This window comes from Bemisia tabaci, chromosome 9, assembly GCF_918797505.1.
Source record: "Bemisia tabaci chromosome 9, PGI_BMITA_v3".
NCBI classification, from domain to species: Eukaryota; Metazoa; Arthropoda; class Insecta; order Hemiptera; family Aleyrodidae; genus Bemisia; species Bemisia tabaci.
In genome coordinates this window covers 12286890-12312116 of record NC_092801.1, presented here as the reverse complement: position 1 = coordinate 12312116, position 25227 = coordinate 12286890, and the positions used below count along the sequence as shown (strand labels likewise).

General features: G+C 37.1%; 2 protein-coding genes across 4 annotated transcripts in view; both read right to left on the bottom strand.

The window, feature by feature from the left end:
- Window positions 1–1675, bottom strand: part of jing (AE binding protein 2 jing) — a 289022-nt gene extending 287347 nt beyond the window's left edge. The window contains exon 1 of the mRNA XM_019044048.2: window positions 1317–1675. Within this exon, the coding sequence (XP_018899593.2) occupies window positions 1317–1624 (308 nt within the window). The 5' untranslated portion in view covers window positions 1625–1675. The remainder of the gene's footprint in view (window positions 1–1316) is intronic.
- A 7704-nt stretch (window positions 1676–9379) lies between these two features.
- Pld (Phospholipase D) overlaps window positions 9380–25227 on the bottom strand; it is a 28006-nt gene continuing 12158 nt past the window's right edge. For 2 of the 3 annotated variants that reach the window (XM_019044066.2, XM_019044065.2), the window contains 12 exons: window positions 21858–21996; window positions 21154–21251; window positions 20059–20231; window positions 19605–19723; window positions 19018–19131; window positions 18418–18623; window positions 17875–18000; window positions 17185–17293; window positions 16931–17062; window positions 15865–16092; window positions 14827–14949; window positions 9380–14150 (listed from right to left, as the gene is read on the bottom strand). In XM_019044066.2, coding sequence (XP_018899611.2) covers window positions 14049–14150; window positions 14827–14949; window positions 15865–16092; window positions 16931–17062; window positions 17185–17293; window positions 17875–18000; window positions 18418–18623; window positions 19018–19131; window positions 19605–19723; window positions 20059–20231; window positions 21154–21251; window positions 21858–21996 — 1669 coding nt within the window. In that variant the 3' untranslated portion in view covers window positions 9380–14048. The remainder of the gene's footprint in view (window positions 14151–14826; window positions 14950–15864; window positions 16093–16930; window positions 17063–17184; window positions 17294–17874; window positions 18001–18417; window positions 18624–19017; window positions 19132–19604; window positions 19724–20058; window positions 20232–21153; window positions 21252–21857; window positions 21997–25227) is intronic. The other variant, XM_019044070.2, reaches the window with a different exon arrangement.

The following is a 25227-nucleotide window of genomic DNA, read 5'->3' as shown; positions in this document are numbered from 1 at the left end:
GATGGAAGGCGCAAGCAAAGCTAGATTACAATCCAATCACGGTGGTTTCACTAGGAAATGTGACGTTGAAATTTTCTCCCGTAAAACGCGTAAGCGAGAACGAGATTTTCAGGCCCCAGACTCCCCCCCCCCCTTAGACGACGCCCTGTTGAGCTCCCCGACTAAGACTTTGCTAGAATCACGCATGGTACTATACTACCGTGCTAAGGAAGAGCGCCGAATGAACATTCGAGAGTTGCCAAATTTCCTTCGATAAAATGTTTAATTTTGAGGAAATTTATGAATATTATTCATTGACATTTTCAAAAGTTTTGGATCAAATTAGGTAGCAAACAAAATTATCTGAGAAATTGGTAGACAAATATTCAAAAATTTTCCTGAAAATTACTTAATGATTCTCCAGGGGAAATTAGGTAACCCCTGAAAGCTCATACGGCGTTTTTCCTAAGCACGGCAGTATAACTGGACCTCGTTGAGCAAAAAGAAACCAAGCCACATCATCTATTGCCAAATTTAACTGGGCGATTTTATATATTACAAGAGAACGTTAGTGCGGCTTCCTTCGAAAATGTTAAGGAACTTGCGTCGTACTGTGCAGGAAATTCACCGAAATTTGCACGAAAATCCGCACTACCTCAGGTAAAAAATTAAATTGCCCAATTAAATTCGATGATAAATGGTGTGGGGTACCTAGTTCCTTTCTACCAGACTCCGTCTAATCAAAATTTCAACATGGTATCTGAGGAAGGTCAAAACGAATATAATTTGGATTGCATTTTGCAAAAAGGAACCAGAAGCGTTGCAATGGTGCTAAGATTGTGCAAATTCAAATATCTGAAGTCATGACAAAATATGAAATTTACACGGTAATTTTTTTCTTAGATTCACAGTTTTCAGCGAATAAAATAGGAACTGTCAATAGATTATCAGGTTTTTTTCCAAGACAAAAGAAGTCGCACATTCTTAGCAACATTGCAATGCTCCTGGTTCCTTTTTGCAAAATGCAGTCCATTTGCGAAAGACTGGAATGCATTGAATTCGGGGGAGGGGAAGGGCGAGACCCCCCCCCCCCCCCCCGCCCCGGATCATAATAAACAAATGATCTCGAAATTAAACTAAATCAGCTCTCATACTTAAGCAGTTCCCAAAATTGCGTCCTAACGCTGTGCAAGACATTAATTTCAACAAAAAAACGTGGGTATGCAAGCAAGAGCGCACCGCTCCGGCAAGGAAGATAACAGTAATGGCGGACAGGACCAAAACAAAAACACAACAATGCCGCTTTGGAGGAAGAGTATTTCAGGTTCGAAACTAACCTGTCTGAGCTTTCGGAGCTGTCGTAGCGATCCGCACACCTCTTCTTCCGCAAGTTCTCGTTCTCCTCGGCTTCATCACACACAGTTTTACACAAATCCGACAACTGGCCCTCGGCGGGCGGCTTCTTATCATCGCGGCACAGGTTGGAGCACAACTCACTGTTGGCGTTGAAGAACAGCAACGCGGCACTCTTGACACTATCACTATCCTTATCCTTGGGGGCCTCCATGACCGCGACGGCGTCTGGGATGAGTTCTACACTCGCGGTACCATCACTATCCGGCTGGGCGCACAACGAATCGGCCATCTTCACCACCACATCACACACCTCACGCACGCACTCGGGCTAGGATGCAATCCGACTGATCCGACTGACGGCCGGAGTTTGTCGACTCCGCGCGTGACGTCACCCCCCACCCCGCGCGCCCAGCGCTCCCCACCACGGGCGAACGCCGCGCCGCACGGTGGGCGCGATCGGAAACAAACACTGTAGGGATGGTCGAATATTTAGATGATCGAATATTCGATATTCGAATTATTGGCACCGAGATAATCGCATTACATTCGAATATTCGCTTCTGAAGTATTCGAAATCGCAAATTCAAATATTCGAATAATTCGAATAATCGCATTCGAATTCGATAACCGTCCATCCCTTTCGTTAATCTCGTTATTAATTGAAACTCGTTCACAACTCCACACGGGAATGAGTGACCGCGTTAGTTAAAAGTGTCATTTATCTCTCATGGTTCATCAAAAATCAAAAATCGAAACAATAATCGAAAATAATTCGAATATTCGCTTCTGAAGTATTCGAAATCGCAAATTCAAATATTCGAATAATCGCATTCGAATAATTCGATAAGCGTCCATCCCTATCGTTAATCTCGTTATTAATTGAAACTCGTCCACAACTCCACACGGGAATGAGTGACCGCGTTAGTTAAAAGTGTCATTTATCTCTCATGGTTCATAAAAAATCAAAAATCGAAACAATGATCGAAAATATTCGAAAATTCACTTCCGAAGTACCTATTCGCAATCGCACGATTCGAATTCTCAAATAATTGCAATAATCGCATTCGAAAAGTTTCGAATATTCGAATTCGATATTCATCCATCCCTGGGCCAAAGACCAGCGAAACAAACACTGCCGTGCTAATAAGGGAGAACGCCGTATGAGCCTTCAGGCGTTGGTAAATTCCTATCAGTAAGTCACGAATTTTCGGGAAAATTTGTAAACATTTTTCCTCAAATTTTTCAGATAATTTTGTTCGCGATTTCACCTGAGGTTACTGAAAATTTCAAAGAAAAATATTTATAGCTGTCCTCAAAAATAACAATTTTATCGAAGGGAATTCGGCAACTCTCGAATGTCCATATGGCGTTCTTCCTCAGCACGGCAAAACAGTGGTGGATCCAGAGTGAGTTGGAGGGGTAAGGGGATTAGTTGATGTTTCGTGGGGGTCTCCCCCGGGAAATTTTCAAGAAAATAGCTCCTCCTAGATTTTAAGCAGTTTTAGCGTACGATTCGCGCATTACTTGAAAGTTGACGAATAATGCCTCATTTAGGAAAATTTTATCTTGACATATGGCCTAATTATTTCTGCGGTATTAAGGTGATTCGATGGACGCCATATTTTGTGTCAGAACGGCATGCGATTTGTTGCGTCAATTGGTTCCATTTTTTCAGCTACTCGTCATTTTTCTCGAATTTTGAGATCGCAATTTTGTTGTCAGGAGACTGAAGCACTCACTTACCAATTTTAACAAAGAAATGCACCGTAATAAAGGCGTGGTTTTTTTAGAGAGAAAACATCGCATTCGATACTGATATCGAAACTGCACTCGAATGCGATATTTTCTCTCTGAAAAAACCACGCCTTTATTACGGTGCATTTCTTTGTTAAAATTGGTAAGTGAGTGCTTCAGTCTCCTGACAACAGAATTGCGATCTCAAAATTGGAGAAAATTGACGAGTAGCTGAAAAAATGGAACCAATTGATGCGATGTATCGCATGCCGTTCTGACACAATTTATGTCGTCCATCGAATCACCTTAAGTATAACCTTTGGTTTAGTAAACTTGGTGGAATAGATCAGAAGTTCTGTCTTTGCACTATTTCAGTGAATTTTTAGGAGCACTTTTTTTCTCTCTCTCTATTTCCCCCTTCCTCCTTTTTTCCTTGTCCCCCCCCCTTTTTTTTGGCCTGAGGATCCTTTTAGCCCTTTGGATCTGCCACAGGAAATCAAAGAGAAAAAAAAGTGTCCGCATTGGATAGGGAAAGTGCAATACCACCAAATCATCCCGTACTTTTTTTGTCAGCCAAGCAAAAACCGACGACCATTTTTTCATCTCTGATGGGAAATAACACAGGAAATCGAGACCATGTGTATTTTTCGAATTCTGTCAATATTTCGGCAAAATTATGTTCACGACTGACTTCTCGGGGATTTGGCATTTCTGTTGATGTATGGTACGTTCCACTTTCTCCGAAAAACACCAAAGATAGTTGGAATTTCAATTTTCTTTCACTCAGGCGGATGTTTTTCACCCTGACCTAATGGTTCACTAAAGAACATCGATCGAAGTGGAAGAACATTGAAATTTCAAAAATCAAGATCTTTGGTGTTTTTTTTTTTTTTTTTTTTTTTTTTTTTGCAAAAAGTGGAACGTATTAGACATCAACAGAAACGCCAAACCCTCGAGAAGTCAGTCGTGAACATATTTTTGCCGAAAAATTGACTGAATTCGAAACAAATTTGATTTCAATTTCCCATGTTATTTTCCTTAAGAATTGGACAAATGGTCGTTGGGTGTCTGATTGGCTGAAAAAAGGCACGGAATGATCTGGGGCGGTAGCGCACTTCCCCAATTCAATGCGGACTTCATTTTTTCTCGGCATGAATGAAAACATATTATACGAGATATATGCAACATTGGAAATTTTCGTGCAATATTTCCAGGGATTTAAACACACTTGGACCTCATTCTGCAATAAGAAACTACAATCCCGAACTCATCAATCATCTACAAAAATACTTACCTATCCACACGAAACTGATGACACATTAGGAGCTTCCTGGAAAAAGGGCACATGCGCGTGTATGCCCTTTTTCCGGAGATCGCAGAAATGGATTCTTCGTATCCTAATGTATGATGCCCTGAGATTCGGCTTAATCAATCAACTTTTGGGCGACGAAGTTATGTGTGCGAAATTTAAGGATCAAAGGCCAGTTCCGGGAAAAAGACACAAAGTGTATATAAGTGCCCCTTTTCTGGGAAAACTGCGGTTAAGCCAATTTTCTGTGTCCCAGTTAAGCGTGGTGCAGCTGTACTGCCGTGCTAAGGAAAAACGCCGTATGAGCCTTCAGACGTTGCCAAGTTTCCTCCAATAAAAACCGAATCTACTCGGAAAATTTTGAAAATTATTTTCCAAATTTTCTAACAATTTTGTCGCAATTTAATCTAAAATATCCGAAAATTTCAAGGAAAAATATGCATGTGTGTTGTCAAAAATAAATGTTTTTTCAAGGAAAATTTGGCAACTCTCGAATGTTCATACGGCGTTCTTCCTCAGCACGGCAGCTGTAGGAAATGGTAGCAGAGTCGGCCGCAAATCGCTGCTTTACGACGTTTTTCAGATATCTTCGATGCCCGCAGGAAAGAACGCAACTCCATTTCACGGTTGCAAAACTGACTTACCTAAACAACTAAAGTTTTAACGAGAATAAAGCTGCATAATTTTTGTTGAGAAATTGTCTGATTTTCGCATAAGATGAGAAGAAAACGTAGTGAAACTTTTTCCCAAAATTTCCCCGGTAGAAATGCACTTGGTGCGGGAAAATCTGGCAGTACTGAAATGTAGTTACACTCTTTCAAGAGGGAAACGGTGATATAGGTATCTACCCCATAGCGCGAGGTCTGAACGAGCGGGCGGGGAAAACTTTTGACACCAAAGAAGATTTTTAATATTTTTTCTCATAGAGAAGAGATTAATAAACTTTATACATACATAAAGTCGCGATTATAGCGCCGCCTCGCGCTCTGCGACGCCCAATCGCCATTGCCCCCTATCCTCCCAGAGAATAAATAAACTTTAATAACTTAATAAACTTTATTATTGTCTAGAAACTCGTTCATGTCCTGAAAGTCCAGTTTTAAAAGCCAAAACCTATGATAACCGGTCGATTTTCACAAAAAGGCATACATTAGGGGCCGTCCTCAAATTACGTAACGCACTTTTTCGGCATGTTTGGTCCTCCCCCCCCCCACCCGATCCCCTTGTGACGTAGTTCCCTGTCCTTTAACACTTATAAACAAAATGGCGTAACGCTCTCCTTGACTTCATTTTATTTTACCAAAGATTCCAGAGTTCCCGGAATTGATTCCGATTTCCAAGTGTCCTGAGAAAAATTCCGATTATCAAAAGTTCCGGGAAAAAAAATTTCGAAACACGCAGGGCTTTAGTTGTAAGATCGTACTATTTGATTTTAAAAAAATCATCGAATTTTATCAAATAGTCGGTCTAACTGACAAATCCCCCTAAAATTCCGAAAAACTCCAAAAATAACTGGAAATTCCGGGAATTCTAAAGATTCCGAGGAATTGCAAAATTGCCAAATTCGTAATTTATTCCGGGAAATGGAAGCACTGCTTCAAATGCGTTTTTCTCACCATGCGATTTTTCGGCATGTGCCCATTTCCGGAAAACTCCTCATCAGTCGTTGATGGCTAGATAGAGATTGTAGTCCCTATTTCCATAATGTAACCCGAAAAAATGATGTTGATTTAACATTCTGGATGTAAAAAAAGTGTGCGAAAACTTGCACTAAAAAAAAATTCTCGGCGTTTTTACCAAGATCTGTTAGTACCTCTACCATCTCACTTTTTTTTACCAATTATTGGTAATTTTACCAAGACAGACTGGTAAGTTTACCTAAAAACCGGTATTTTTACTGTTTTTTTTCAGGTAAGAATACCACTTTTATTGGTAATCAATTCCCGGTAACTTTGCCATTTTATCTCGGTAATTCTACCACAGTCGATAAAAAATATTGGCGTTTTTACCGGGGTCCAGTAAAATTACTGACCAAGTCAATAATTTTACCGAGATTTCTCGGTAGAATTATCAATTCCATAAATGGTAATTTTACCAAGAAAAAACTGGGATCAAATAGAACCCTGAATTCTGGGTAATTTTACCCTTTTCTTAGTAAATACACCGAGATTTTTTTTTCAGTGTTGACATTGCTGAAGTAAAGCGGGTTATTCAGCATTTTAAAAGTCCTCGCACAGTTGTTTTACATCCAGAATGTCAAACCAACTTCACAGTGGCGTGGCGTGAATTGCGATAAATCGATTGTTGTGCCATTTAAACCCATGGTAAAGACTCGATTATTAAGGTGTTCGCTGCGAACACCCTGTTTATCGACCCTTTTCCATAGGTTTAAATGGCCGATCAGTCGATATATCGCAAAGCACGCCACGCCACTGCAACTTCACTTTTTTTTCGGTGTAGTCTTTTTGATCCCGGTGGCGTGTCCGCGCTCCACCGCGTCAGTGCCCACCGTGCGCCGCGCTCGACCGCGGAGGGGCATCCCCACCACCGCCACCGCAAGGCGAAGCGCGGCGCAATAGGGGGCGAAGGAGGAGAGGGGGGGGGGCGCCTTATGCACTTCGGATAGTTGACCCATTAACCTGACGGAGAAATTAAAATACCCGAGAGTTGGGCTGTGAGTTACCGGAGGATGCGATTTCGCGATCGTGATTTTTGCCGGTGCCCGCGCGCTGCGCGGGCGGGAGCCGCTTTTTTCATCAATGAAAATTTCGGGCGTCGTCGTCGGCCTTGGCCCGGCCCCGCGGCCTCCCAATGTCAATGCCGCCGCGCGCTCCGCGGATTTCGCGGGATCAGGTCGGGCACTCGGGAGGGTTCCGCGAAATGAGGCGCCGTCTTGTACTATCGAAGAGAACGGTATAAATGAAGGAAGTCTTTATTAAATGGTCATAAGAGCGCTAAAGTGGAAAATTTTATTCTGCGAATCCTCCGTGTGTCGTAAATCTAGAGTACAGGTACGGGAGAGTATGGACCACTAGACAAGGTACCTACGAATTAAAGGATGTTGATACATGTTTCTTAACCAAAAGTTCACGCAAAACACGATTCGCGCAACGAAAATGACTGAAACCTTCCATTCATAAGAAATGAACGAAAAAATTATGAAAGAACAAACACTAAATTAGGTTTAATGATTTTAACTTCCGCCGCCGCGGCGACCGCACCGTGTTTGGCGCAATGCATGAAGTATTCACGTAGTCTTGTAGGCGCTATGCGTTTCACGCTGACCGCACTGTGTTTGGCGCAATGCGTGAAGTATTCATGCATTCTTGTAGGCGCTATCCGTTTCACGCTGACCACAATAACCGCACTGTGTTTGATACAATGCGTGAAGTATTCGTGCAGTCTTGTAGGCGCTAATATGTGTTACATGCCGACCGCCGCGCCGAGGGCTTCTCCTTTTCATCTCAAGTCCTCGTCATCATTTCTCCCTAAGTCGCGCCGTTCCAGGTCACATTGTGGGTTTGGTTTCTCTCTTAACTCGACCAATTAAAGGTGCTGTCTCTTGTATCACTGAAAGACGACAAAATTAGAAATAACTATACTCTCAGGAAATGAGAGATTTTGTAGCCTTTTCTCGTTTGTAAATCGTTTTTCTAAATCTGATTTTTTTTATACCTACATTTAAAAAAATTGCAAAATTTGCCGCCCCCTAGATTTGCCGCCATGGGCCGCGGCCCATGTGGCCACCCCCTAAATCCGGCCCTGGGGTATGTTTTGTTGCCTATCCAGAGAATTGAAGGCGAACATCAAATGGACGATGCGTTACCTATCAATAAGTTACAACACCGATTATCGGTTCAATAAAAGCTTATGGTGCGACATAAATGTGTGTTTTCCGAATAGATAACTATTCGCGCTCTCTGATGCGTTTGTTGCCTATGCAGCCAAATTGAAGGCAAACTTGAAATGAACTTTATCTAGAGAGATGTGCTGAGCCACTAGCGCCTAGGCTAACGGGTACAGCAAAGCGTTTCACCTCCTTAACTTTATGTCTAGTTTTTCAAGCCACCTAAGAAGCAGTGATCGCGATAAGTTGTAATTTGGTCGGAGAACGTATCGAGGTTTAATCGAAGTCGATTTATTTCGATGTTATCGGGAAAAAGTTGCGATAAATTGCGATTTAATCGCATAAAGTTGCAATAAAATCGCGATTTTATGGACGGCGATTCATCACATTTAATATTATCGTACACAAAATCGTGATAAATCAGGATAAAATTTCGATTTTATTGAACGCAATTCCATATAGATAAAATTGCGACAGGATTGAGGATAATCGCTCAGATGTTGATTATTCCGTTGAAAAATGGACGTATTTCTGCCAAACAGAACTATGCGCATTAAGACGTGAGCCCTGAGACCCATAAGAATTTATGCATAACAGGGCTCACGTCATAATGCATATAGTTCCGTTTGGTAGAAATACATCCAAATATTACATGGGCAACTGGTTTAAAATCGCTCTCCTGAAAAATTGGTTTCTATGCGCGAAGAGCCCTTTTAAAGAAACTAACATTACTGCTAATAGTGTTGCCATAAGTTATGATTTTTCTGAGTGTGTACGGAAGCTTGTTGTGTTATTTCTGACTCTCAACTGGAGAAGGGTTCTGTTACTGATGAAGAAGGAGAATACAAGGAATTTTAAGGATATAGTTCCCTGATGCATCATCTGAAAAATCGTGTACTATACTTTTGATGGGGTAGGAACAGGTTACTTGAACTATGCAAAACAATGATGTAGGTAAAATTCTGACTTTTGCATTGTATTCTCTTTCTTCGACTACCTAGCGCAATATTTAATACTTGAAAATTTCTCATTTTTCGTCCTGCCACAAAAACTTAATAGGTAGGTATTATTGATTCAAAAGAGTAAAAGTATCTCTTACAAAAATTGTAGAAAAAACGCGCGCAACACTACTACAGAATAAGAAATCGAAAAAGTAGATTGAACATTCAACAAAATTTATTTAAGTAATTTAGAAGAAACACCAAAAACAATTCAGACTGAGCTACCAAAACGTAGCTGAGTATTCAACAATAAAATATTTTTACATCTTCACAAGAAAACCATGAAACTTTTTTGGTAGAAAAGTACCATTCAAGCTCGAGAAATATCAGTTGGAACCGAAGTTTCATGGAACTAAAATGAGTGACTGAATATCATCGATTAACGACGGAAAACAAGATAAGACCAACAAAACGCGACAATTTATTGTTTCAACGTCAATTTTCAAAAGAGAATAAAAATTCAACGATGCATTCTGTAGTAAGTTATTACAGAAACTCGCATATTTTTCTCTGCTATGCTGAAAAAATGTAGACGCTCATTGTCTGAAAAGCACCAGCAGGGAAAAATTTCACATACTTAGTCTGAGTATTTTAGTAAATTTCAGGGTACTGAAAAATCATTCAAAAATATTCGCAAAAATTAAAAAATTCACTCTTATTCTCAATGAGAAAACCCACTGGATGAGAGTATTTATCAAATGGATCAAGATACATTAAGATAAAATGTCATCGGACAGAGGCCTCAAATCGCTGAAAGAATCCTGACCGCAATTATGTAAATTACCGATGCCTGGTAAATGGCACTAAACTCTATAAAATACAAATGTATAACATGTCCATTGAGTATAATGTTGTCACTGTATACTTCATTTGAGGGGCTTGGAAGACAAGACGCATAAGTACAGTTTTAGCTATTTCGAGAAATGCTTGTTTGTAGTTTTGAAATTGCAAGGAACCTTGTGGCGGAAAAAAAGTTCAAACTGACTTTTTGATGCTTAAAAATTGGAATTAGGGAGTCAACTTTTATGCAAGAATATACTTGAAATTTTTAATATCTTAACTTTTTCAAAAACTGCACTTATGCGCCTTGTCCTCCAAGCCCCTCGTTTATACTTTAAAAAATGGAACTAAAAACTTAATCACTAATTTAACTATTGAACCATCATAATTAAATACATCAAATAGCACTCTCATTAATCATACATAAATGCAAATTTCTGGTTTAATACTTTACTTTAAAACGAAACATTTTGAATTTCCTCACAAAAGGTCTGGGATTTCAGTTCAGTAACATTCTGACGAGACAAAATTTCAAATGCTTCATCAGAAATCTTAAAAAAGTTCAATATTTCAAAGTAAAACCACAATATTTATCCGTTTGTATAAAATTTAATGAGGATTTTTAGTCTGTAGGTAACTGCTTTTTAAATGTTATACAAAAGAATATATTCTGTGGTTTTACTTTGAGATATTCATACCTTTTGGTGGCCGCTCTTTTCTAAATAGAGATTAATATGTCACAAGAGATAATGGAATCAGGTTTTTGAGTTTCACAACCTTATTCGTATGAAATGATTAACTGACAATGAGTTTTGATCCCAAAAACCAAAGATAAACAAACTTACTACCTACAGAGTTTGACATCTAAAAGTCAAGAAAGACATTACATTTTAAGTGTAAATTCCCAACGTTGTGCGCTAGAGAAGCTAGTGCCAAGTTTGGAAAGAGAATACTTTCAGCCTAAACGCAAGAAACTTAGTATTATCTTTTGTTTACTTAAAACTTAACTCTGGAAGGTGAGCAATTTCAAGAGCCTCCACAGAAGTTTTCATTTAAATCATAAAAAACTCATTTAATAAATCTTTTGTTTCAATAGGAGCTCAACTTCAATGATAAAAAAAAACAGAGGAAAATGGACTTAGCCAGAAAGTTTGGCAGACAGGAAACGCTTTCAGCACATGTTTTTCAGTTCCTGAATAGAGCCTCATAGCCAGAAATAAAAACATGTCAGTCATTTAATGCTACAATATGAGTGTTTTTGAACCTTAGCGTAGCATTGAAAAATAAACACACAATAAATACTTATCTTTTAAATGTGAAATGAATGATAAAATTTTACACAGAAAAGACAAGATGCCCATGACTTCAAAAATAAAGTTCCTGCAATAAAACTGAATTTTCATTTTTCCAAGTTAGGCACTTTGCCAGACAAACAATTTTATTGCTAAGAAATGAATAACAGAAAGATAAAAATGAATGATTTTTACACATATGAAATGATAAAACTTATTATTATAAGCCTTAATAAACCCTTAATCTTAAGACTCATTACATAAGAAAAACTTATTCTCTCATGTCAACAAATGAATTCCAATATGTATGGAGTTTCCTATTATTTTGACTGTAGATATGATGCAAAAAAGATACCTTTCTGTAAAATCTAATAAAGGTGGGTACGTAAACGTATATTATGGCAAAATTGAGAGGAATACTTATCTACGCACACTGTCTTAAAATATAATTGGCAAATTGTGCTTTTGAACTTTTGAGGAGTAGAGTACAGAAAATAAAAATGTATCTAACTTATCTGATACCAGTTCAAACAGTGATATTTTAAAAGCACCAATCAACGATTATAAAAACAGGTGAATTAGTCTAACTGATAAAAAATAAAAATGTGAGAATTTGCCTTTTTTTAAAGGAAGGACACAGAATCAGAGAGAGAAGATATGGTAGGAGAGAATGAACGCCAACTTACAGAGAAAAGAAGAGTGCTTGCTTTGCAAAAAATTGTACTCTACTGACAAGTATGTACTCTGATCATGAAAATTCAGTTCCACCGTTAAGACATTTCATCAGCTTTAAGAACAAGACATTATTCATAAACTTACTAATTTATCACTGTTCCTATTGTAGTTTTTTATCACATATCATGTTAAGCCCTCTTGTAGCAAATCGACTTATCTATCCTGTCGCAGAACAGGATGTGACTTACAGACCATGAAGAAACTTACATTCAAAGTTCATTTTATAGTCTTATTCATTGTTCTAATAGAATTGAAAATAATACACTCACTGCCAGGCTGATAATGCCTTGAAACTATATCAGACATCCAGAGCAGTTCAGAAAAGAAGGATAATTGCTTAAAAGAAACATAGCATTAAGGCACTTTTATATGGTCCATCAGTGATATCTCTAAAAATTTTAAAAAGGTTGACTATGTCGCTTGAAAATGCATTGGCAGAATTTAAAAATTCATAAGCTACTGAATCAGTTCAACTATAACCTACTTGGCAAGTAGTTTGTTTGAGCTATTAAACTCGGTGGATTAAGTACACATGGAAAAAATTGTCTAGGTGCTTCAATATTGAGCAAAAAACAAATACAAATTGACAAGTACAAGAGGCAAGAGTTCAAAATTTTAAAAGGTTGAACATTTTTTTAAAAATACTCTGAAATCCATTCTTACTTGGCAAGAAACTTGTTTTAAATTCTAACACAATAAGAAGAAAGACTAATTTTCTCATCAAAATCAGGGCTTATACTCAAATTCCCTACATTACAATAACAATTTGTTTGTTCTGTCCTATGACCTGGTCTCCACAGACATCTTTAGGAAATTAATTGCAGCAACTAGTTGAGGAATCATACCATAATTCCAAATTCAAGTGATGGAATGAGGCAAAATCAATGAACGACACAAAATGTGTTCATGCCTCTTGAGAGTCTCTTCTACATTAGTTAATCTCCATGATCAATTGTAAGGAAGTTAAAATTAACTGCACATTCCATCATGCAATTTGGTAAAACTGCAGGATTGCGTATCTGGGTTGCAGATTTCCTGTTATACTTAATTTTTTAAATGAAAAAATACTCAACATTCTTTCTTGGAAATTTCTTTGATTTTTCTTCTCTATGTGGAGAGTGATCTATGAAAATTTCAAGCAGCAGCGCTGGCTTGTTCTTCTTTGAAAAAATAAAACGAGAGTGAAGATTTTGAAACACTCTGAGCGAGATACAAGTTTCTGCATTTTCACCATCAATATTTGACAAAAAATTCTACATAATGTGACTATAAATAATTAATAAAACTACAGGATTTAGGAGCATTTATCTCTATAAAACTTGAAAATGAATTACTCACACAAGAGTGAAATATAATTTTCTAAAACAAATTATTCAGGTAAGTCATGAAACCTTGCCATAAGTTTCTGTCTTTTAGAGCACCATAATAAGGTTTGTTTGTTTTTTCTGTTATAGATTGATCAGTATAAGTAATTTATAGACCCAATAATGTAAGTAAAAATGAATCAGCTGAGTAAAACTTAAGAACTTATTGTAACTTGTGCACATCAATAGATGTAAATAAAAACATTCTTACATGACATCACAGAAAAGTGTGGTAACTAAATAACAACTTGAATAACATTTAAAAATTTAATGACTGTCCATAGCAGGCTGTCTAAGAAATAAAAAAGTTTTATAAACTTAGAGCTCGAATCTAGGACAGTTGGTGAGAAGTTTGTCAAACTTCAAAAATTCGACGGCAATTGAAGGGCTTACTTCAAAACGGGCCCTTGCAGATTTTTTCAAGATTGAGTTTTAAATTGCTTTTGAACGCAGAAGGACGGAGAAGGGTTAAAAGCGTCTTCATTTGAAATGCCACAAAGTGGAGTACGATAGATTTAATTCGTATACATGATTAGTTGGCACCGAGCTGCATGTAATACTTTAATGGTTCCTCAAGAATAATACTGAGCCTTCAAAAAATAAGACACTTACAAAGGAATACTGGACAAATTGAGATATAAAAGGATGATTTTACAGCCAAACGGCCGTTGGAATGATACCATGTATTGAGTTCATGCTCGGAGTTAGAGTTTCATTCTGCAAGAAGTTCAATGGGAGATCTACAAGATGACCCTGAAATAGAGAGGAATTACATATGAAGTTAGAAGCAAATATTTCTGAACTAAGCCAAGATTTGAGCTCAAGAGAAACTAGAAATACAGAGAGCAGTCGTCGAACCTGCTAGTGATAGGTCGTCATGCTTGCATTCCAAAACCAACGAATGATCTTGATACTATCTCTACAAACTAAAACTCTAACATATTTCGGAATGCGGACATGTCACTACTTTGGAGGGGGGCCTATAGTTTTCGCGAGGTACCAGCCTCTCTCCTAACTTGGTTTATGTGATGTAAGCAGCAAACCTAAACTTAGCAAAAAGGTTCAAAACCAAACTAATCGATAATTTTTCTCATAATTCTCACTTTTCTCTGCCTCAAATAATATTCTGTAAACACTTCACACAGAAATACTGATTCATTTTTCTTTGCTGTATCGAATAGACGCATGAATTTTGAAAACAAGATTCAAGATACACTTTTTTTACTTTTACCAGCTAAAAACAACTTACTGGTTGGATCTATGTTCATCCTAAATCATATAAATTCAACTTCAAAACATGCTTGGTGAGAAAAATAAAGCCTGTTAACTTAGACTGCTTGTTCATCACCGATAATGGTGAAAAAAAGTTTTCTACTTCCGAAGGCTGGTTAAAATTAAAGTCAACTACCTGAGACCTGATAGGACTCACCTGGATATTTTTCAATTTTTCCTTTGCGGCTTCTTTATCTGATCGACAGAGTGGAATTTCTTCTTGGAATCGTTTCAGGGATAAGAAATCAACGGCTCGATCTGTAGGCATACAGTTGAAAACCTGTTCCACAGACAAACCAAGCAAAATAATTGATAAGAGTTAGGAAAAAGGAGGACGTTTTTTTAAACTATTTTTGAACCAATTTATTAGCAAAAATATTCCTGAAATACGCCTCTCAGCAGTGGTCCCAATTTCTTTTTTTTGCTGTTTCGGCACTGAAGCTACAACAACAAACGAGCACATGCCCCCAAAATTTTAATCTGATTAACCAGAAAATCTCAGAGAAAAAAGTGTAAATTGGACCGTGTTAAACAGAAAGGAACCAAACCACATCAGCTAGGTACTGCCTTTAATTGAGCAGTTGAATTTTTTACAAGAGAACGTTTCTGTGGATTCCTTTGAAAATTTTAAGGAATTTGCCACTCCCTATGCAGAAAATTCACTGAAATCTGCACAAAAACCATTTCCATGTAAAATTACAAATTGCCCAATTAAATTTGGCGATAGCTGATGTGGCTTGGTTCCCTTCTGCAGTCTGCTTGACACGGTCCAATTGTTTGTCTCCTGTTCTAATTTCTTTCACCAAATGATCTGGAGTTCTTGAATCGTCTCATTACTGATTTTGAGAAGCTTAAATTGAACCCAATGAAAACCCTTAAATTTTGTCCTACTTCCCCCAAATTCTCGGAACAGAAGAAAAACAACAAAAAACATATCATATCAGATCAGATTTAGAGGAGAAAAATTGGTTTTCATATCTTATATCAAAATCTACAGTGTCACATTGATGCAATCGCCAAATTTAAAAACAAAATGATCTCAAAACGTAGAGAAAAAATCTATGACACCAATTTTCTGATTATTCTGTTTCTAATGAGATGTTTTGCTACTTCTAGTATTTCCGGGTTTTTTCAGGTCCTGATCAACATATTTTACACTCAACAATGAATTAACAGGCGCACTTGACTGACTAACCTCCTCGAAAATGGTGGTATTAGACGCAGCAAATTTCCTCCAAACATCATGATAGAAGGAATGTGCGATTGGATCAGAGACATCAATGAGTTGTTTCTCTCTTAAATCACTGCAGTTTCCTCCGAGAATGCCGAGGTGCTCACGGAATAGACGCCTCCTCAGAGAGCCGGCGAAACGACCACTCGGAGTAGGTTTGCCATTCATGACCCCTTCTTTAAATTCAGCATCCTTTGAGTAGCAAAAAACAGAAAATTAGGTAAGGCACTATGTAAAAAATAGGAAGCAAAGAGTAACCATATAGAGCTTAAATCAAACATCTATTTTGATGACCATAATGCGAAAACACGTATCTCCATTTATGACGTTGCAGACTTCCTGTCATACTTCACTTTTTCTTTTAAAAACTGGTCATGGAAAACTTCCTTGATTAATTTTTTCTAGCAGCAGAATATTCTGTATAAATTTCAAACTGTAAAGTTGGTTGGAGTCTCTAAAAACAAATAAAATATGAGCGGTAATTTTGAAAAACTGTAATGGAGATACACGGTTTCTCACTTTGGCCATCAATACTACCAGTATTAAATGTAATCTTTCAGTTCAGATGCTTCGAAATAAATATTCCTCTAGTACCTCAAAGTATGATAATTAAATTTTTTCTGGTGAAATGCATATTGATGCTGGATTGGGATTTGCTGAATTTTAAGCTGAATAAAAAGAAACTGATCCAACGTAACGCTGAGTTGTATTAAGATTAGCATTTATTCAAACTCAGTTCTAATATTTAAAATTAATAAGACAAAAAATTCTCAGTTCATAAGTTTATTTCAACTTATAAGCTTAGTTAATGTAATAATATTAAAACAAAGTCAATGAGAGGAGAGTATACGGTCATTAATTCTAAAGAATTCTAAGAAAATGCAATTACGATCGTTCAGAAATAGTACTAAACGTCAGAGCTAAATCAAATAAAAAACTAGGTTGAGATTGGAATATTAAACTATTAAAAAGAAATGAAACACAGTAAAAAAAGAGAGAGAAAGGTATCTATTTCTCATGAAAAGCTTACCTGAATGACCAACGCTAATTCTGAGTCTCTCTTGCCCATCATACTTCGATCATTAATGTTTGCTGAGCCACAGATAACGGTATCATCATCAGCTATTAATAGCTTTGAATGTACATAGATTAGTTCCGTTACCTGAAATTAAAACGCAAAGGGTCAATTGCATTATTGTAGTTGCTTAAATCCTTCAAATTCTAAGATTCCAGAGCAAAAATAGTTTTAATGAAGATATAATAAAGAAAAATGTAGAAACTTACGAGATCTTCGTTGAGTACTGAATGATTTCTTAATCCATGGAATGTAATGTACTCTGAGGGATCAGCAATGCCAGCTGCTTTCAGTCGACTGATTATTGAGTTATTCCCTCTGCAAAAGAAAAAAAAAAACAAACAAACGATGAATGTTATTGTAGAAAAAAGAATTATTCATTTGTTTTTTTACCTTGACTAAAATACAGCTGCCACAGATTGAAACTAGGAGGGAAAAACTTAGATTTTTGCATCTATATTCAACAACCCATGCAGTTACAAAATGACAATATAAACCTCTACGAAATGATTTTCAAGGTGAAGAAAAGTGAAATTGGGAAATTTGTGAGTCTCCTAAGTAAATGAATCAGTGGCAAAATTTAAGAAGCGATGAATCTTTTCTTTAATTGCAAATACAGTGAGACTTCAATTTATCGGATCGCAATTTAATGGATCACAATATAATGAATCATCCTATAATGGATTGATGTTTTAATCCTTTCAAGGGCTTCAAGTTAATTAAAATTAACCGATTCAACAATTTAGCGGATCGATTCGTCAGTCCTATGAAATTGGATAAATCATGAATTGTGGTCTTACTGTAATTCAGTAATCTTGTAAGTGCACGATACAAATTTTTAAAAAAAAGTAGAAACGAAAGGATAGCAGTTTTGCCTTATTCTTGAAGAGAGAACAAACCTGGAGATTGAGCAGTAATTCCAATAAGTTATCACATTTAGCGCAGTTGCAGATGGACTCCCGACTTCACCCTCGAAACCAGGTAAGAGTGGAATAATGATGAATACACGAAAAACTGTCTTTTCCCTGGACATAAAGGAGAGTGCAAGAAAGATTAAAATGTGTTTCAAAATTCCTTTGTGGAAACTTATAAAAATTAGGAATTTTTGTATGGTAAAATTGGAAAGATGAAAAATGTTATCTTCTTGTAAATTTAGACTTGTAAAGCATTAAATGTTTTAAATTCATAACTAGGTATTTTCCATGTTTTCTGGGGCTTATGCGGAGATCGATACATACCCTCCTGTCAGAGGCGAGACAATTTCTTTTAATTTATCTAAAATCTATCAATTTGTAAGCAAGGATAAAAAATTGTACAGTGTAAAATTTACTTACATGAACAAATGAAGCGACAATTTCTTAAAAAATTGGAACGGAATAAAAATGAATTTAAATGGAATAAAAAGTGATCTGAATAGCATAAATATTTAAAAATAAAAATACCTATACGCTCGCAAAATCCTTTTGTAGAGAGCATTACCAACTTGATTCTGAACAGGATTACCGCAAGAAGTGATGAAAAACTGATTTTCAATGTAGATGTAGTGGCGAGACTTCGCAATAATGTCTACATACGCTTCATGAATACTCCCTTCCCACAGATCTTCGTCCAAAAATCCTGCACTCCAGTGGCCAACACTTCTGACAACCTAAAAATCAAACAATTGCTTTTTTACTGATATTATGGGTCAAAATTATCTGGAAAATCACAAACAAAAAATATAAGGCAATTCAATTACAGATCTTTAAACTGAATCTGCTCAGGCTGCTTATTCAAAATGAAAGCTGAAAACTTATCAAATATATTAAATTTAGTCTCCTGTCCAATTTCTCATAAGGCGTAAGGACACTTTTCACTTTATCTAGGGCTCTATTGCTGTGTACATAATCTTGATCAAAACAATTCTTGGAACAAAAAGAATGAATTTAGTGACAGGAATGATTATTTGACAAAATCTAACTCTGCTATTTTTGATAATAATCCAAACATCAGCCTCAAAAATATCTAAACTGTTTGCAGGAAGCAATTTTTCTGATTATTACCTGACATTTAACATTAGATCTGTGCGAATTCTTGAATCTGATGGGCCTGATGTACTCTTTGTCCGCTTTGGGCAGCAGGTATGGATATAAAGGATTTAATTTAGCTTTTTCTACCTGAAAAATGAAAATTGAGCGTAAATTATTACATGTGTAAGGCAATGGACGTTTTAATAGGAATGACAGCGTATGAGACATGTGCTAAATGAATGAAATAAAATACTTTACAGCAGAACTACAGGACACATTTTTCAATTATTTTATTGTTTCTTGAAAAAGCCATAAAAATTTCTAGGGTTAGAAAAATCAACCTACATCGTGATATACAGGTTGCCATAAACATTGAAGCAACTTTGAACTTTGCTTCAAGGCTTTGAAGTAAAAATTTTTCTGAATGTTCAATGAGTCCGTAGAAAAGCAAAACTCAAGGGTGAGGAAAATGGTGTCATAAAATTAACGCACACACTATGAATCAACATATGCAGTTCACATTTAAAGTCATAAAATTCTCCTGTTACAAACTCAGTGTTAAAAATACAAACAAAATGAAAGAATCTGAGGAAAATTCCCTTAAAAATGCACGAACTTACTTTAATGGCATTCCATCTTTGAATAAAATGTCTTGCGACATCACGAGCGGCGTTCCCAGTCACCATGACTCCTATATCATGCCACGGCATTCTAGGTGTGTGATTTCGATCGACTAAATCTAAAAGGGCACAAAAACTAATATGAGCTCTCTGAAAAATGAACTTAGGTCACCAGGGTGGAAAACTAGGACTTGATTTGTATGCTACATATTTTTATATTTTAAGCAGCATAGCTAAAACATAGCTGAAAAAGTTGAAGGTAAGCTGTAACCTCTGGTAGTTTAACCAGCAAATTTATTGACTTAAACCATGAAAACACAATTTTGTGGCTGGTGCAACTAACTCATTGTGTTATCTGTTAAAAAAACACATGCTATGTTGAGAATTTTGCGAAGAAAAGTTTTCGTTCAAACTCTATTACAGATGAAGAAAAAAAGACATAATTGACTCCAACCTTGATACGGCAGGTCTAAATTGTGGAAGTCTTTGACTATGAAGTTGGTGTAGTCTTTGCCGAACCATAATTTTGCACACCCGGTCAAATTGCTGAGCATCGGGTTGACTTCAGGTATTATGGAAGATGCTTTACACATCGGCGACTCTCCAGCAGACTTTGTTTTGTCATTCCTGAAATTCAGAGAGAACATTTATACTTGGTGATTCATTTAAATGCTATAGAAACTAGATTATTAAGTTCGATGTACTTAAAATTACATTTGTTATAATTTACTGAATTTTTCTTTTAATAAAATTTCAAGTAAAGCAATACTAATACTTTTCAAAATCATAAATAGATTAATACTTCAAATTTTAAAGAAGTACCTGGACTATGCCACTGGTAGTACTATACCATTTTTCCTCGGAAAATTATCTTTCTTTGGTGATTCTACCTGTGCACTCATTTCTCCGCAATTTATCCCAGGATTTTTTTCCTCGCATCATTGAGGCGATTCAAACTTGTGAAAACTCAAATGCTCTCTTTTCAGCTTTTGTAACACACCATATTCCCTGCACAGACCTTCGGGCGCAAGGAAATTTCAAGCGCTAATTCTGAGGGAGCAATCAAAGAGGATGGAGGGGTTTATTGAGGACTTAAATTTCAGGTTCCACATCGATGGCCAAATAGTGAAACCACGTATCTCCATTGCGGAGTTTCAACATTTCTGCTTCTATTTCAGTTTTACCAGGAGAAACATGCAAACTTTATAGTTCGAAATTTACACAGAATATTCTGCTAACCGAGAAGATAAATCAAGGAAGTTTAAAAAAAATTACATGAACTAGTTTTCCAAAGAAAAAATAAAGCATGACAGGAAGTCTGCAACGTCGCAAACAAAGATAAGTGGTTTCACACTCTGACCATCAACATTATGACGTATTGGTGTCCTACACATCAATGGAATTTATTTTTCAATGCCCGTTTTCAGTTTCAGAGATAGGTAGATTTTGGAAAAGGTTTAGGCGATAAAATTGAAAAATTCGGAAGGTTATACAATTTCCGAGAAGATTCACAATTAGAGGACATCCAAATAATATGAGGAATACTTACTTGGAGGGGCCATCTCCAGCCAGACTTTCTTCATCACTACTGAGAGTTGGACTATCGGTGCTCCACTGACTCATGAATTCTCTACCACGTGTTTTCACCTTTAAATAAAGTATCACATGAGAATTAGTTTATTTTTTACCATTTACAAGGTCTGAATAAATAATAACTTTCTATACAACATTCAAACATTTTTTAGGTCAAGAATGTAGAAATAAAATTATTTGTCTGAAACAATGTCATGGCAGTCCTGCTGCGGCATAAAAAAGAACAGTTTGCAATGGTGCAAAATAGTTTTGAAAGCTTGAAATTTCCAGTTCAAAAAACGTGAATTTGAAAATAAGCTGGTTAAAATTTAAATACTGCGATTATTATATGACAGCCAAAACAAATCTTCCATTAAAATTCAAGTTTGTCTTGCTCAGAGTTCCAAATGTTTGGATTATAGAATCATGTTACGCCTTCAATTAGTACAAAAATGAGAGAAACCATGGACAACTCAGACTTTCGGATACTTCTCATTGAAAACACTAATTGTAATTTTTCAATGCAACTTGAAAAAAATGCTCTCCTAAAAAGTATGTCACTCAGGATCTGATGCTTGGTTCTGCAGACAGTTACAAGTAAAATAGCAATGGGAAAAAAATCCCTAAAAACACTAAGGCAGAAGTTTTGGCAGAAGAATATGAGCAATACTTGTAGCTTACTTTTTCCATCAAACTTTTGTCTTTTGGTTCTGGTGTCTCGCATTTGATGTTTTCTGGACTTGGTTGATTCATCATAGTTTCGTCGATGGCCAGTCTGAGACGAACTTTTTGATTTAGAGACCTTTCTGGTTTCGGACTACTGAAAAGAGTGTAAAAAGATGCAAATGTAACTCAAGTTGCAAAACTTCAAACTTTTGACCGAAGTTCGGACCAGAGAAAACAGTAATCCATTTTAAAAAATACTTTTGAAATACTTCACTTTTTTCCAAAGGACCCCGCACACCTCTTATGGGAAGCTGCATCATGACCGATTGCCTTCTGACTTATGTCATTCGATTCTCCTCAAGATGCTGATCAAAAGTTATAATTGCGCCAACTTTCTACGATGCACCGTTTTCGCAAACAATCAAAGAGAAGATTCAATTATTCGGCGAATATGAAGAAAAAAGAACGAAGCATTTGAGGACAGGCCCGATGTAAATAAAGAAAGAGCGTAGCGCGTGTCCGTCTTCTTATCTGTGCCTGCCGACTCAGGGGCTATCTCCCTCCCGCAATCGCCCGGTAGACGTTCAGACTTTCCTGTTCTCATGCTCCTCAAGAATCTGATTTGGATGGTCGAGCAAAACGGTGTGCGGAATCTGAGATAAGACTGCCGCTCAGTGCGGGAGTCCTCATGATTTCCTTGTTGACACACAGCCGCTTGTCAATCAAGCACTGAAATGAGGAATCTTTCTGGCTTTTTATCACCGAATAATTGAATCTTCTGTTTGATTTTTTGCGAAAATGGTGCATCTTAGAAAGAGCCTCGCCAAAAAGTGGTGTTTTTTCGCCCCTTTCTTTATACCCGAGTTGGTCAACCGGACAGTGCTCAAATGAAAGCCTATGGTAAGGCAAACTTCCATGCAAAGTTTCAACTTGAAGTGACCCCTGGTTTAGGCTGTACAGCGTTGCCAATTTTCCAGTTTCATGTGCTAAAATCAAGGATATTGGACGATTAGTCCGGTGCATAAGTAGACTAGTACACCCAAGTTGGTCAACGGGACGGGGCTCAAACGAAAGCTCATGGTAAGGCAAACTTCCAGGAAAAGTTTCAACTTGAAGTGAAACCTCGTTTAGGCTGTACAGCGTTGCCAATTTTCCATTATTATGCGCTAAACTCACGAAATACTGAGTCGTCATGGTTCAACAGACTATTATACCCGAGTTGGTCAACGAGACAAGGCTCAAACGAAAGCTTATGGTAAGGCAAACTTCTGGGAAAAGTTTCAACTTGAAGTGAAACCTCGTTTAGGCTGTACAGCGTCGCCAATTTTTTATTTTTATGCGCTGTACTCACGAAATACTGAATCTTCATGGTTCAACAGACTATTATACCTGAGTTGGTCAACGAGACAAGGCTCAAACGAAAGCTTATGGTACGGCAAACTTCCAGGAAAAGTTTCAGCTTGAAGTGAAACCTCGTTTAGGATGTACAGCGTTGCCAATTTTCCATTTTTATGCGCTATACTCACGAAATACTGAATCTTCATGGTTCAACAGACTATTATACCCGAGTTGGTCAACGAGACAAGGCTCAAACGAAAGCTTATGGTAAGGCAAACTTCCAGGAAAAGTTTCAACTTGAAGTGAAACCTCGTTTAGGCTGTACAGCGTCGCCAATTTTTCATTTTTATGTGCCAAAATGAAGGAATTCGGGACTAATAGTCCAATGCATCATAATTAAACAGACTAGTGCATCGGTGTACGAACTGAATACTACCCTGAGATCGAATAGGAGGGTAACTAAAGGCCATCGTGAACTTTTCGATGCAGTGTTGCCAATTTATCATTAATTTTTTCAACATAAAATTAGGGTTTTTCCGAGATTTTTGGCGGAAAACGTACCTTCATGGGCTATAACTTTGATGAGTATGGGCTAAACATTACGACTCGATAGTAAATGAACGCTACAGACGGAGAAAATTGAATTCCGAACGCAATTTTGCCAAGTATATTTTAATTTCTTACAAAAATTAAAGATTTTCTCATGTGAATGCTTCTATACCTAACGTAATTTCCAAGGCATTCATGTCATTCTGATGACTGAATATCACCATGGCAAAGCACATGATTTCTGTTCAAGGCAAAAATGGAAAGTTCAGAGTAACGTTGCCAAATTGTATACATTTATTTTACGACGAGACGCCGATATTTTTGAGCTTTTCGTGCTTTCAGGTTCCTTCACCATACAAGGTAGGCAAACTATTACCATACAATACTATCGGATTGATTTTTAAAAGAGAAGACGAATTTTTAAGTCTATATTACCATTTTAAGGCATTTTTACGATAAAATGATGAGTTTTTCAGCTCCAATTTGAAGATATTTTTGAGAAGCGAAACGCGATTTTAGTGGTTTTCTCTTTTTGGGAGGCGTCTCGTCAAAATTAATGTACACAATTTGGCAACGTTACTCTAAACTTTCCATTTTTGCCTTGAACAGAAATCATGTGCTTTGCCATGGTGATATTCAGTCATCAGAATGACATGAATGCCTTGGAAATTACGTTATAGAAGCATTCACGTGAGAAAATCTTTAATTTTTGTAAGAAATTAAAATATACTTGGCAACATTGCGTTCGGAATTCAATTTTCTCCGTCTGTAGCGTTCATTTACTATCGAGTCGTAATGTTTAGCCCATACTCATCAAAGTTATAGCCCATGAAGGTACGTTTTCCGCCAAAAATCTCGGAAAAAACCCTAATTTTATGTTAAAAAAGTTAATAATAAATTGGCAACACTGCTTCGAAAAGTTCACGATGGCCTTTAGTTGCGCTTCTATTCGATCTCAGGGTAGTATTCAGCTCGTAGACCGATGCACTAGTCTGTTTAATTATGATGCATTGGACTATTAGTCCCGAATTCCTTCATTTTGGCACATAAAAATGGAAAATTGGCAACGCTGTACAGCCTAAACGAGGTTTCACTTCAAGTTGAAACTTTTCCTGGAAGTTTGCCTTACCATAAGCTTTCGTTTGAGCCTTGTCTCGTTGACCAACTCGGGTATAATAGTCTGTTGAACCATGACGATTCAGTATTTCGTGAGTACAGCGCATAAAAATGAAAAATTGGCGACGCTGTACAGCCTAAACGAGGTTTCACTTCAAGTTGAAACTTTTCCCAGAAGTTTGCCTTACCATAAGCTTTCGTTTGAGCCTTGTCTCGTTGACCAACTCGGGTATAATAGTCTGTTGAACCATGACGACTCAGTATTTCGTGAGTTTAGCGCATAATAATGGAAAATTGGCAACGCTGTACAGCCTAAACGAGGTTTCACTTCAAGTTGAAACTTTTCCTGGAAGTTTGCCTTACCATGAGCTTTCGTTTGAGC